This window comes from Tenrec ecaudatus, chromosome 16, assembly GCF_050624435.1.
Source record: "Tenrec ecaudatus isolate mTenEca1 chromosome 16, mTenEca1.hap1, whole genome shotgun sequence".
NCBI classification, from domain to species: domain Eukaryota; kingdom Metazoa; phylum Chordata; class Mammalia; order Afrosoricida; family Tenrecidae; genus Tenrec; species Tenrec ecaudatus.
In genome coordinates this window covers 94,678,741-94,692,221 of record NC_134545.1, presented here as the reverse complement: position 1 = coordinate 94,692,221, position 13,481 = coordinate 94,678,741, and the positions used below count along the sequence as shown (strand labels likewise).

At 50.9% G+C, this 13,481-nt stretch overlaps 1 protein-coding gene across 1 annotated transcript in view; it reads right to left on the bottom strand.

The window, feature by feature from the left end:
- RBM20 (RNA binding motif protein 20) overlaps window positions 1-13,481 on the bottom strand; it is a 204,774-nt gene that overhangs the window by 21,440 nt on the left and 169,853 nt on the right. Inside the window, exons 9-10 of the mRNA XM_075533462.1 lie at window positions 6,290-6,369; window positions 3,244-3,913 (exon numbers count right to left, since the gene is read on the bottom strand). Of these exons, the coding sequence (XP_075389577.1) occupies window positions 3,244-3,913; window positions 6,290-6,369 (750 nt within the window). The remainder of the gene's footprint in view (window positions 1-3,243; window positions 3,914-6,289; window positions 6,370-13,481) is intronic.

The window sequence follows — 13,481 nt, the reverse complement described above, 5'->3', positions numbered from 1 at the left end:
GAAATTCTAACACCCAGTAAGTACCTGGGAGTTCACTCTTGTTTGGAAAAGGGGGTCTTTGCAGATGTTATGACTTAAATGAACACGAGGTCATACTGGATTAGAGTCAGTCCTACTCTCCCTTGAGGGGTGTCTATATAAAAGGGGAGCGAAGAGACACAGAGATGGACAGGGGGAAACAGTCACATGGTAAGAGCTATGCTGTAGCTGTAAGCTGGCAAACACCCAGGGCTGCGAGAGGCCAGGAGAGACGAACAATGGTCTTCTCCTAGAGCAGCCGTTTTCAACCTGTGGGTAGCAACCCCTATGGGGGTCGAACGACTCTTTCACAGGGGTCCCCCGACTCATCATCGTAGAAAAATAACAGTTATGAGGAAGCAACAATAATAATTCCATGGTGGGAGGGCACCATAACATGAGGAACTGTACGAAAGGGTCATGGCATTAGGAAGGTTGAGAACCACTGTCCTAGAGCCTTCGGGAAGAGGTCGGCCTGACCAACGCCCCCAGAAGTCCAAAGCAAGACTCGGGTGCATCTCTGTGGTTTGTAGCGATGTGCTATGTGGTGCTTCCGTTGGAGCAGATCTGGGGAGCTGAGACAGCACCCCAGTCTCTAACTGGGTCTCCTTGCCAAGGAAGAGCTTGCTTCCTGCTCCTCATTTCCTTGCTTGGGCAATCTGCCTTTTTCCTTCTGGTCCTACCGTCAGGGCTGGGTCTCAGACACGGTCACCCATAATCTCAGCCGCACACACGCCGGGTGCTCCCCCACGGGTGCTTACTCCAGAGATCTCAAGATGATCTTAATGAGCACAAGCTCATTAAAGTGCTCCAGTCGCCTTTGTGATTACACTCATTTTACAGACAGGAAAATTGAGGCACACAGGAAAGCAGGGTGTGACCTGGTTCTCAGAAGCCAGGTCTTTGCTTCCAAACTCTGGCTTCGGTCATTTGCTTGTTCAAAAGACACTTCTCCAGCCCCCACTATATGCCGTCCAAGGGACTGGGGACAGTCGAGAACAATGCAGACAGAAATTCCAATCCCTGCGGAGGTTATGTTAGGAGGTAGGAGAGACAAAAGAGAAAATAAATACATAAATGAGGTGACAGATTAGAAAGTGGGACGTGCTAACCAAAAATTGGTACAGAGATTTCCAGTCATGGCCAAGAAAGAGCTCGCGGAGGAGGAGACAGTGAGTAAAGATTCAAAGAGGTGAGGAGCAAGCTGGGTGGACTTGGAGAGGGAGGGGTTCCCCTAGCCCGGGGGAGCTCATGCAAAGGCCCTGTGGTGAAAGATGGCTTCTTTTGAGCACGAAGAGCCAGGACACATCCTTCACCCCACTGCCTCATTCCCACCTTCAGGTGCTGCCTGCTACCCACTCAGGGGTCAAATCTGGGGACCTGAGCTGTTTTCAAAGTGCAGGGCACAGCCTCAGGAGATTAGTGAGACAAACTCATTGTTTTCCTAGGAGGTCAACAGTGCTGGGTTTCCTATCTCTAAACTTGCAGAAACCAGCAGTCGAGGTGCCAACAAGAACCTAGTGACCCCACTTTTGGGCTATAAAAGCAGCAGAATTGCCTCAAGGCACAGACATGTGGGGAAACCACATGGACACCCCCACCCCACGCAAACCAAGCCTTTTGGACAGCTTGTCGTGCAAGCCACTTTGAACAGGAAGTGTGATGTCAGCCCATGGGAAGCATGGTAGGTGACACCGACAGTGACTGAGGAGAAGGCTAAGAAGGATGGGCTGTAGGGGCAGAGTTAGGCTGGCAGTAGACAGGTCTGTAGATAGATAGGTAAGGTTCAGGCTCACATTGCTGCTTGTCTACCAGGCCATCCCAGCACGGGCCCCATTGCAACTCAGTTATTTCTTATAGGTCTGTTTTCACCACTAGACCTTGGTTCTCGCCACAGTGTGGACCAGGCGTCCTCAAATTAGCCCAGGGCCACATGCAGCCCGCCGAGGACATTTGTCCAGCCTGCCAGGTGTTTTTGCCCCGTTTGGTTTTTTAACTTCAAAATAAGATATGTGCAGTGTGCATAGGAATTTGTTCATAGTTTAAAAAACAAACAAACTTTAGTCTGGCCCTTCAATGAGTCTGTGGGACAGTGAACTGGCCCCCTGTTTAAAAAGCTTGAGGACCCCTGGTGTGGACTCTGTCTAGTACACCTTTGGGATCCTGTGCCTAGTAGGCTGTCTAGCAAAGTGGCATTTTGGCTGATATTCTGGTCAATCGTATGATGCTTCGGAGTTGAGAAGGGCCACCAACTCCTGGGCCAGGGTGACTAGAAGAAAATTAGGTTCTTTATACAGACCCCCGTCCCCAACCTCTGCAGGACACGTAGCCAAGTTAGAATACGAACCCATACTAGAGCTCTTCCCACGATCTGTAGTGGGATGACGTAACTCAACTGGCTGGAGAGTCCTTTCAGATGCCCGGTTGAGTGTTCCAGCTAATTGCTGTGCATTTTTATTAAAGTGGAAGTAAAACACTGTGGGCCGTTGACGGCTGGAGAAACATGCCAAGCCCTGGGCAGCCTTATAATTTAGAGGGTGGTGGCTGCTTCTCTTTGACCGCCTCTCACCGGAGCCCTAAGATTGGGAGATGATTTTTGGCAAGAGAGAGGACCAAGAGGACCAAAGATCTAATCTCCCTTGGCCCACCCAGTGGGTGCAAACACCTTGGGGCCACCCCACCCTGGACAAACAGGGCAGCCAAAGCCTGCCTCAGCATCAAGTCCCTCCTGAATGTCTAGGAAAGGGAACTGAGAGGTGTGGGGTTCAGAACCAGGAGCTCTGGGTGTAGCCCACCCCCACCCCATCTCTGCTGCCCTCTGACCGGGGGCTCAGGGATCAATGAGCTAGGCCTTCTGTGCCTCAGTTTCCTCATCTTTAATGGTGCCGTGAGAAGGAAGCAGCTTCATTTTATGATGCAGTATTTAGCACAGTATCTGGCAACTAGTTAACTGCCCATTCATCTTCCTTGTATCATGATGGCTACTATTATTTTCCCGGGGGGAGCACTGCTTAGAGAGCCGGTCAGCAGTTAGAACTTGCCAACTGCTCCGAGGGCGAAGTGCGTGCCATCTGCTCCCCTAGCACTGCAGCCTCCTCTGGCAGTCCTTACCAGGTCACGGCAAGTCTGGACCGATTCCACCACCATGGGTTTGGGGCTTGGGGGTTTCATTCTTCATCTTTGGGGCCTGCCTCCCCTCACCTGGAGAAGGCCTCATATCATTACCTCATCCCGTGCCGCTCTGCTTTCTTTTCTAGCACCAACTCCATCTTGGTCTCTGTCGGGCCTCTTGGTTTTATTTTTCTCACTCAGCTTGGCCCTGGTGCTCTCAGGGGCCCTGGTACCCTTGGGCTCCAGCCCGTCTTCCTTGCCTGGCTCCTCAGGATGCAGATGTCTGCTCTCCCTCAGCCTGGCCTCGTCCTTCCTCCTGGACCTCCCGGGAGCATCCTGCAGCTGCTTCGCGTACTTGTCCGTCTTGGCTTTGGGCTCCTTCCGGTAGCAGCCGTCCTCTCGGCTTTTGTAGCTGGATGCGGGGTGAGGCGCAGTGGGAGAGCCGGGTCGGGGGTACCTGTCTCGGTGGCCCCTCCCTCCGTCCAGTCGCTCATCGACCTCGCCTTGGTCCAGCGGCCAGGGGTAGTGCTTGCGATCATGTACCCACAGGTCCGTCCGCTCCCTCTTGTCCTCCCCATTCTCCCGCCAGGGGGCCAGCTCGCGCTCCTCCTCCCTCCTGGCATAGGGGGAGTGCTCCCAGGAGTCCCTGCCGTTGCCCCAGTCCGCCCGGGCTGGTGCTGGGGGACTGTGTGAGGAGCTACAGGAGGTGAAGCTCGGCGTGTGGGACCTCGGGGACAGCGAGCGGCTCACCGGGCTGCGGGAACGGGGTCTCTCCAGGCCGTATCTGCGAGGGGCCAAGGGAGCCGTTTTTAGAATCTGTCCCCACACCCCTCCCCCCCCCAACTCCACACACAAAGATATGCAGTCTCCACACAGACTCTCCGTGCACACCCCCATCACTGTCCAGAGCCACTGAGAGGGACACAGAGGAAGCCTCCCCCCTCATTCCTGGCGTCCTGGTAGAAACAGTTCATGTCTGGGTTGTGAATAGAAAGGCCAAAGGTTCAAGTTTACACAGAGGTGCCACCAAAGGCCTGTCGAGCTATTTTGGGGTGGGGGTGGGGGTAACGACACCATGGAAAACCCAGAAAGTACAGTCCTACTCTGATACGCCTGGGCCCTCTATGGATTGGAATTGACTGAGGGCAGCCAGTCTGGCTTGAATTGCTTCCTGGGAGAAGAGATTTTTCCCTAACTACAGTCTTTTTTTTTTTAATGACTCATTTTACTAGGGGGCTCTTACATATCTTATCACAATCCATCATTCAATAGTATGAAGCACACTGTACATATGTTGCCGTCAACATTTCCAAAACATGTTCTTTCTACTTGAGCCCTTGGTATGAGCTCCTCTTTTTCCCCTCCCTCCCCCACCCTCCCACCCTTGTGAATCCTTGATCAATTATACATTATTGTTATTTCGTGTCTTACACTGTCTGTTGTCTTCCTTCACCCTCCTTTCTGTGATTTGTCCCCCTCTCCTGGGCGGGGCAGGCGGGCTATATATTCAACCTTGTGATGGATGGGTTCCCCCTTTCTTTCCTTCCCCCCCACCATCCCCCTACCTTCATGATATCGCTACTCCCACTACTGTGTCTGAGGGTTTTATCTGTCCTGAATTCCATGTGCCAAGAGCTCTTATCTGTACCAATGTGTGTACTCCGGTCTGGTCTAGCTGGATTCGAAAGATAGAACCAGGTCATAGTAGTGGGTTGGGGGTGGGAGGTAAGCATTCAGGAACTAGAGGAATGGTGTGTGCTTCGTCGGTGCTATCCTGCACCCTGGGTGAATCGCTCCTTCCTAACTATAGTCGTGAATGCTCTCTGCCCCTTCCCTCCTTCCACTCACGGGAACTGGGAGGGCCAACTGAATTAGTTTGGCTCAGTGTCATCTTTTTGCCTCGTGGATGAGGCAAATGCCTAACCTGGGAAGTACAACCCTCTGTCCTCTCCGTTCTAAGACTGAAGGCCATTGGCCCGATCAGGATCAAGGTGACCTTCAACCACTGACCTGCCAACTTGTTCAGATCTTGGGCATGGAAGAAAGTTGTTACTTAGGGGATGGGGAGGAACCAGGCTCAGATTCCAAACCCAGAGTACTTTAGGACTGAGAGAGACCCTAGCAGTCTGACCTGCTGGTGTCTCAGAGGAAGAATTTGGTGCCCAGCCTAAACTCCAGCCTGGCCAATGTTCTGAGCAAAGCCAAGTTTTGACCCCACTCTGCCACAGAACTCTGAGTGTTGCGCAGCGTGGCTTTACGCATGTCTGAAAAAAAAACCTCCAAACAAGCAAACGAAAACCCAGCGTCAATGGTTACATTGAAGGTCTGTGCTGACACACACTGGGAGGCTGTCTGTTTGGTCACGAAGCAAGTCAGCTGAATCGCACTCCTGATATTCCAAAAGGACAAACCTCCTTGGTGCGTCTCCAAATATAAAGAAACCATGCAGCGGTCACTGACCTGAGGTCATAAAGACCAAGCTGCACAGACCACCACGGAGGGCAAGCTGGGTGTGGGGGCTCCCCAGGGAGGACAGGGTGTCCTCCAGCACCACCTGGGGCAGGCTGGGGAAGAACACCAGGCTGTGTGTGCCTGCCAGGTGCCTGCTGTGTTACACCTGGAGTCTCCCCAGGGGCCATCTCTGTAAGGGAGTACTGTGCGGGCCTGTAGCCTCACTTGGCACCAACACAAACTGAAGTTGGAAGAAATGGGTTGGAACACAGAGTGCATTCAATGTTCAGAGTCAATGACCGATTGAGTGACTGTTTGGGTTTTTTTTTTTTCAGACTATCTACATTCCTGTTCCTACATCGACAAGAAAAATCAGGAGCTGGCTCCACTGAGAACACACTCACGAGTACATGCCCACACTCTCACTCACACATGTTTCTAGGAGTGCAGTCTTTGCCCAAAGGGACAAATATTAACAGAACCCTTCCTGTTTTCCTCTCTTCCCAGAAAGGGAGAAGCAGCTGGGAGGAGGCCCAGCAATGTGCATCTTCCTGAGGTCCCACTTAAGTAGAGCCTCAGGACCGGACGGCCCAGAAAGGAGACTGGGCTGGGCTGGGCAGGACTTGTGTCGCAGACTCCTGTGAAGGAGGAAGAGGAGACTGTTCCAGTGGTCGAGAAGCTTCCCTGGAATCTAGGGCCAGGGCCTCACCTGTCTGCTTCCCGGAACATGTCCCGCTCCCTCTGGGAATGGATGTCCTGGATGATCGCAGCCACAGTTTTCCCCGGTTTCTAGAGAGAACCAGCAGGAGGGAGAGGGGAGAGAGGTCATGAGAGGAGCAGGCAAGGGAAGGGAACACAGAGGAAGGGAGGCGCTGAGAGCCAGGAAGGGGCTTGAAGATCACAAACCGCAGCCCCTACATCGCACACACCTGGAAACAGAGCCAGAGAGGCCGAGGCAGTCTGTCTGCCGTGCACAACCCCGAAGGCACCAGGAACATTTTACTCTACCTAGAAACGTTTTCCTTTACATAGGTAGTGACTTCCGAGGTGTGTTGGGTCAGGGGCATGTTCAGGGTCATCACGGGAGTTACATCAGAATGAAGCCACAGGCTTTGAATGCCAAGATCCGTTCCTTGTCCTACACCCCACTTCAGCACCTCCCTTGGGCATGTTCCTCCCCAGGGAGCATGCAATGCACAAAGAGAGTCTGTTAGGTTGGCAGTGTGGACACCATGAGCCGTGCTTCCCAGCTGAGAACGGCACGTCCATGCTGAAAAGGGTGGCTGTGCTGGGTCAGATCCAAGTCCAGCCACGGCCCTTTCCTACAGCCAGAGTGTACACACAATAACAAACCAATGAAAACAAATAAATGACTCAAAAAAAAAAGGCCCAAACTCTGGTACATGACATCATATGGCCTCTGGTGCATGACATCAAACTCTGGTGCATGACATCATATATGGCCCTGCTCACCATAGTCTTTGTGGCTCCCACCTAGCCAGCAAGCGGGACAATGTGGACTGGCTGCACTGTCGCTTTTCCCGGTGACTCTGGGTAAGAGCTGTGAATGACTGTTAGCAAGGTTAATTGTGACGATAACGATTTGGAACTCTCCTGGTGGGGACTGGTCAGTTTTGCCATTCTGCTGGGCACTAATGGAGCCATCCCAGCAGCAAGATCTCCTCTCGTGAAAGGGAGAAGAGCGAGGAGTGGAGGAGACAAGTGTCAGAGTCTGAGAGAATGGCGGGCTTCCCTGCTTACAGAGCAAGGCTAAGTGTGCTGGAGCTGGGTGCCTTCAGACAATTAGGGGTGTGAGGTTTGCTGCCCCGTGGAGTTAAGGCTCAGCACCTTCGGACTGAGACTATGGCAGAGTAGCATGCCCTTTGAGAACTTATTAGCAGTGCTAAGAGAGTTCTGTAATATTGACCAAGAAGTCAAAGACTGAGGGGGGAAATGAGAAGCAGATATTAAGGGCTCAAGTAGAAGGCAAATGTTTTGAAAACGATTATGGCAACAAATGTACTTATGTTCTTGACACAATGGATGCATGTATGGATTGTGACAAGAATTGTACGAGCCCCCAATAAAATGATTAGAAAAAAAAAAGAAGAAGAAGTCAAAGACTAGAGAGCTGTCTGTCTTCCTGTGGCCATGGCTGAGAATCAGCTTCCCTGACCAATGAACTGTATCCTGAACATTTCTGATCGTGAACCTGTTAATTTCCCAGTGAATAAGCCCCATCGCTGTAAGCAGTGCCTAAGTTCTGTGTGGCCAAGTACAATGAATTATCAGACCCAGCAGAGATGTAGAGTGCCATGGGAGAGGCAGTTGGTGTCAAAATTGGCAGAGGAGGGAAGAGGGTGGAGGCATGCCTCCCCCTGCCTCACAGAAGGTCTCCTCCTTCTCCCTCTTGTCTGGTCAGAGGTCCCACACTGCTTCCGCACCATTTTCCACACAAACACGGAAGAAAGCCTGAAAGTATCTTCCAAGGGTGACAGAGAATGTATCCATTTACTAAAAATGTATCACTAGAGTGAATTGTATGGTCTTTGAATTATATCTCAGACGGACTAAAAATCTTTCAGTCACAAACTTTTGATGGTTTTGTTTCAAAATGTAATCACCGGCTTTTTTTTTTTTCCTTTTTAAATCCTTGATTACCAAGAAACACTACATCTTAGAGCTAGCTCCACAAACACCGAGTATCATTTTATGTCTCATTTTACAGGTAGGAAGACGAGGTGCAGACATGAAGTGAGCTTGCTGGGACTAGAATGTCAAGTACTTGAAGTGGCCCAGCTGCTTGCCCACGTTACTGTTAAAATTGAGGGTTGGGTTCAAAAAAATAATGGCGCAAAGAAGAGATGAAAGCGGAACCGCCTGTGGTTTCGGGTAAGAGTTCAGGTTGAGGACGTAGGGAAGGAATATAAAATGTTCAAGGTGGGGAGAGATCTCTTGTCTAGGTTCTCAAGATGCCGGGAGATAGTCCAAGAGAAGGCGGTGGCCGTGGGACAGTAGGAAGTCAAGGAGTCAGTAGAGTCCCCGTGTGGGACCTGGTCAGGGCCCCCACCCTAACAGAACCTTGCTGCTTTGGCAGGTGGCTTCCTACATCTAAATATAGCCTCTTACATCTAAATATAGCTAAAGGTAGCTCTTCGATAAGAGCATGAAAGGGCCACCTTTGATTACGTAGGGCCCGGAGTCAACTAGAGCCTGAAGCTTTGATCAGCGTCTAAGCAGACAAAGAAGCTAACGCAGTTGACGTGGTCTGAGAAGAAAGGCAGCCCAAGACACCAGCCTCAGCCTCCCTCTCCTCCCTACACCAGACCACCTGCCCTTGAGTCGGGGTTTTTGTTGCTGCCTTGGCTCATCTGAAGATGACTACACTCAATGCAGATACCACTGGGTTGGTTTTTTTCCTGCTTGCTCACCTTGGCCTGCAAAGTGGAAGTTCCCCTCCGCATCATCAGGGGAAAGCCAGCTTGGGGTGCCAGTCCACAGAAAGTCCCCCTGCAGCAGCCCTGCCTGCACAAGAGCCAACACACACACACAGGCAGAGCTCTGGAGAGCTGGTAGGCACCATCGGGACCCAGGACCGTGATCAGTTGTCGCCATCACAAGGGAAGCCAAATGCTGGGGCCCAATTCGGTGGCTCCCACTGTCAAGCCGGAAAAGGCTGAGGCTCAAGCAGGTGCCACCAAACCGTGGCAAAGGTACTCAACAGCTTTTCAGAAGAAAAAAAGAAAAATTCTCCAAGGGGGCTCAATGGGGACTTTCTGAAGGAAGAATCAAAAATGGTTTTCATCTTCTCTAGTGCCTGAATCTTTTGTCTGTCCCTTCCAGTCCAGAGGCAGGAGAGCCTGAGGTGTGAGGAGCAAGATAACTACTGGTCAGAAAGCTACTGAGGCTCTGCAGACGACTGAGGGGCAGCCAGGCCTGGGGGTGTAGACTAAGACCAGTAGTACTGAGGGCAAGTTCTCTTACTGGCAGAAGAGAGTCTTAGCTGATTCATGTCGATATAGGGACCATAATGCATATGTTACTAGGAAGTTAAGGTCAGGGTCAGAGGCACTGCAAGACCTGAGGCCCCTTAGCACCACGGTCAACAGAGACAACACTTCATTCTCTGCCCCAGGCCCTTGCCTCTGGTGAGGGCAGTGCTGGCCACTAGCACAAGCTGAGCAGGGGTCCACATGACCCCCTAGGTCCAGAGGCTTATGTAGAGTGCATCTCTGGGAAGAAGAGCCTCCTCTTGGATTACACATTCCTTGCTCCTTATTTTCCCAAGCAAAGAGTATCCTCCTGGAGCCAGGTTCAGCCTGGAGACCTCTGGAGGCACTTCTATTCAGGCCACAGCTATGCAGTCAGGCCCCGGGCTGGCCCATCTTCATCCAGCACCAGCACAGAGCCTTGCATGAACCCAACGCCCCAAGATGGGAGTCAGGGCGGGTGCTGCCGAGGGGGTTGCTGAATGAGCAGGACAGCCTCATCGCTGACACCATGAGTCCTTCTGAGGATCAGAGGGCAGCACCCCTCTTTTAAGGGATCCCTGCAAAGGAGTTGGCACTCTTTGGCCCAAACACCGGCCAGTAGGCATCTGAGAAGGAGACATACCTAAAGGTTTTCAGAAAACAGAAATTGATTTCTTAGCGTCCTGGGGAAATCCCTTCAACCTTTGTCTCAGATCCAGTCCCTGTATCCTGTGCTTCAAGGTGAGAGGAGGCGAGTAAAAATCTCTTGTACTCGCCAAGCAAATTGGAAATGAGGAGGAATGGAAGGAGTCCACGATGGCCCGTGGAGAGACTTTTTATTGTTGAAGATTTCAAGCAGACACAAGTGGGAGAGAAAGGCACTTTGAAGCGCCACAAATCCATGCCCGTCTTCACCATTCTGAGCCAGTGTGTCTTCTCGGACTCCTTCCCCCACCGCATCTACTCATGAGGACGTTGATGCAGTCCACCAACCCACAAAGGGTCATCCACGTGGGTAAGGGTCCAACTCGCGCGGGGGGGGGGGGGCTGACACCAGGACCGAGGTGACACAGGACTTGAGAATCTCACCCAGGGAAAGCAGCCTCAACTTGGGCCCCTGGCTGGCTGGGTCACTGCGGTCCAGGCTCTCTCCTACGCCCATCACCTATAAAGGTTGGATATAAGGGTAGGATAATGAGGCCCATCTGGGATCCATGGAGAACCTCCAGGCATGGCGGGCCCCACTGATACAAGCCCCAGCGTCTTTGGCTAACATGAAAGGAGTTGCTAGTTAAATGCCCTCTGACAGCTCCGCAGCTGTGTTACACACGTCGAGAATCCCCCGGCAATGCAGAAACCTTCCAGATGAGGCCACTTGCGCTGCAGCCCAGCCTGGCGAAGCAGCTCGGATGGTTTCGGACCTTACTGTGTTCTCCGGCTTTTCTCTTGCTTCCTGCTGCCTGAAAAGCTCCTTCCTGGTGGAGGTAAAGCTCAGTCACCTCTATGTTCAGTTCATGCTTTTGCGGTAGCTTCCCCACTTAACGGATGATGTTTAAATCTTATATAATTTTTGCAAAAGACTAGCTTCTCTCCCCAGCTGGATTGCAAACTCCCAAGGAAGAAAGATGTGGCTTTCTACTTCCATGCAGAGTTATAGTCTCGGAAACCCACAGGGGCAGTACTGCCCTGCCCTATAGGGGGGGGGGGGGTCCTAAATCAGAATCAACTTGAAGACAGTGAGGTTTTTTTGGTTGGTTTGTTTGAGAAGAACCAGGTCTTATATGCATTATAGCTTTGGGCACAACTTACCCAGAAAAGACCTTCAGTTATTTGCTGATAGAATTTTTAGTAACTAAGAATATCCTAGACCATTCACAAGGCCACTTCCCAGGGGCTCTCTTTGTAGCTAGAATGTTGGTGACACCAGTGGTTCGAAACCAAGACCATCTGCCCCCAGAACCAGGGGAAAGCCATTCAGCCACAGCCAAAAACATCGCATGAGAAACTCAAGGGCAGGGACCCTGAAAAGCTGCTCCCTCAGGCTTTTTCAACGACTGGAAGACACTGGTGTAAAATTATTCCAAGTTCCCTTCTGATTCTAGATGCTATGTTTATGAAAGGAAGCTTTATACAACAGCCCAGAGCAGAGTCCACGATGCTTTCCCACGTCTGCAGGAAGGACAACAGTCTACGACCTTGAGAGGCTTGAGTGCAATAGACAACACTTCCAGGGGCGACCTTGTGGGCAGAGACCTCCACATCCAGTCAAACCCTTGAGGGGAGGAGACAGAGGGTTATATGACCACTGCAGGGCAATTATTTGTGCCCCCCCTCAGGGCAGGAATGTCATTTCCCAACACCATAGTGCTGCACTGAGCCTAAGGCATGCAGGTGACCCCTGGTTCACAAGTGTCCTTGTGTCTACAGACCGTTTTTCTTATTTGTTCTGCATAGTTATTGTGCACCTATTATGTGGAAGGCTCAGAAACTGTAATGGCAGTTCTACTGTATAGGGTCACTAGGAGTTCGAATCTACTCAATGGTGGTGTGTGTAGGTTTGTCTTTTTTTTTTTTAAGTGATATATCTTATCTTCCCTTATACTATTTCCAGGGAAGATAACATCCTCAGGATACATGGAGTGGAGTCTTTCACACAATAAAAACCCACCAAATCTACTGCCATCAAGGAAATTCTAACTCACAGTGACTATACACGGGGTACCCCAAACCACCCCGGAATCCACCCCCACGCCCAAAGCTATGCATTTAACTTTCTTTTACAAAACAACCTTATTACTTTCAAAGCACTGCCCATTGTACTTAATACATTTGTCAAATCTGATATTTCATTCTTGGAAACTTTTTCAAGCTCATCTGTTTGGGTGGCTGACAGTACCTCCCTGGTTTGTGTTCTTCACCTCTTCTACATCATCAACTCACTGTCCTTTCATGTCCCTCTTCTTTTTCAGAAACAAAAAGAAGTGACACAGAGTGAGGTGATGTGAGTAAGGTGCATGGGGCAAGAGAGGTATGCTGTTTTTTGCCAAAAATTGGTGCACTGAGATGGCTGCATAAGCAAGTGCATTGTGTGGTGGTAAAACCAGTCCCCCGTCTGCCACCAATCAGGACTTTCTTGTTGCACATTGTTATGCTATCTTCTCAGAACCTCTAAATAGAAAGATCGATGAACAGTCTGACCTGGTGGAATGCACTCCAAATGCACTATGAGTTGACATGTTCATCCATTCGGGAAGTTGATGGATGTCCAGAATGAGGTTTGTCATCAATCTACGGTTCAACTCTTTTGAAACAAGAAAACCACTCATACACTGAAGTTTTTCCCATAGCGCTTTCCTTGTAAGCTGTGTTCAACATCACAATAGTTTCTGTGGCATTTTTTTTGAGCAGGAAAAAAAATGTCACAGCTGCATGCTGTTCTCTTCAATCTGGCATCACAAAAAACGAGGTGTGAGCGAAACTGCTTTCACGAAAAAGTTCACTGTGACCAGAGAGAACCTTCCCAGGCAAGGGCACTGGGTGCACTAACTCAGAGCGAGTTGCTAATGCTTAGGCAACAGCACCACCAATGAATGCTCTTCTTCCACATAGCAGGTGTGTGATGAATGTGACCTAGAGATGAACACAGACCCTCAGCTCGTCTGCCCAGTGACTCTGAGGACTTTGGTGGGAGCTACCAGGAGAGATGTGGGTACTCCCTTGTTGAGGGTGGGGGGAAGGCTGAGAATAAAGAGCTGCTGACACCACTGAGACTATCAGGACCGCCTACAAGAGTGATCCTGGGGCTGCCAAGAGCTTCCCCAAGCAGTCCTCCCCACTCCAGCCAGCCAACTAAAAGGCAGATGCTGAGAAATCAAATCCTCATGATACCATTTGGTCCCTGGCTTGAGTCATAACTGCAGCCAGGACTAC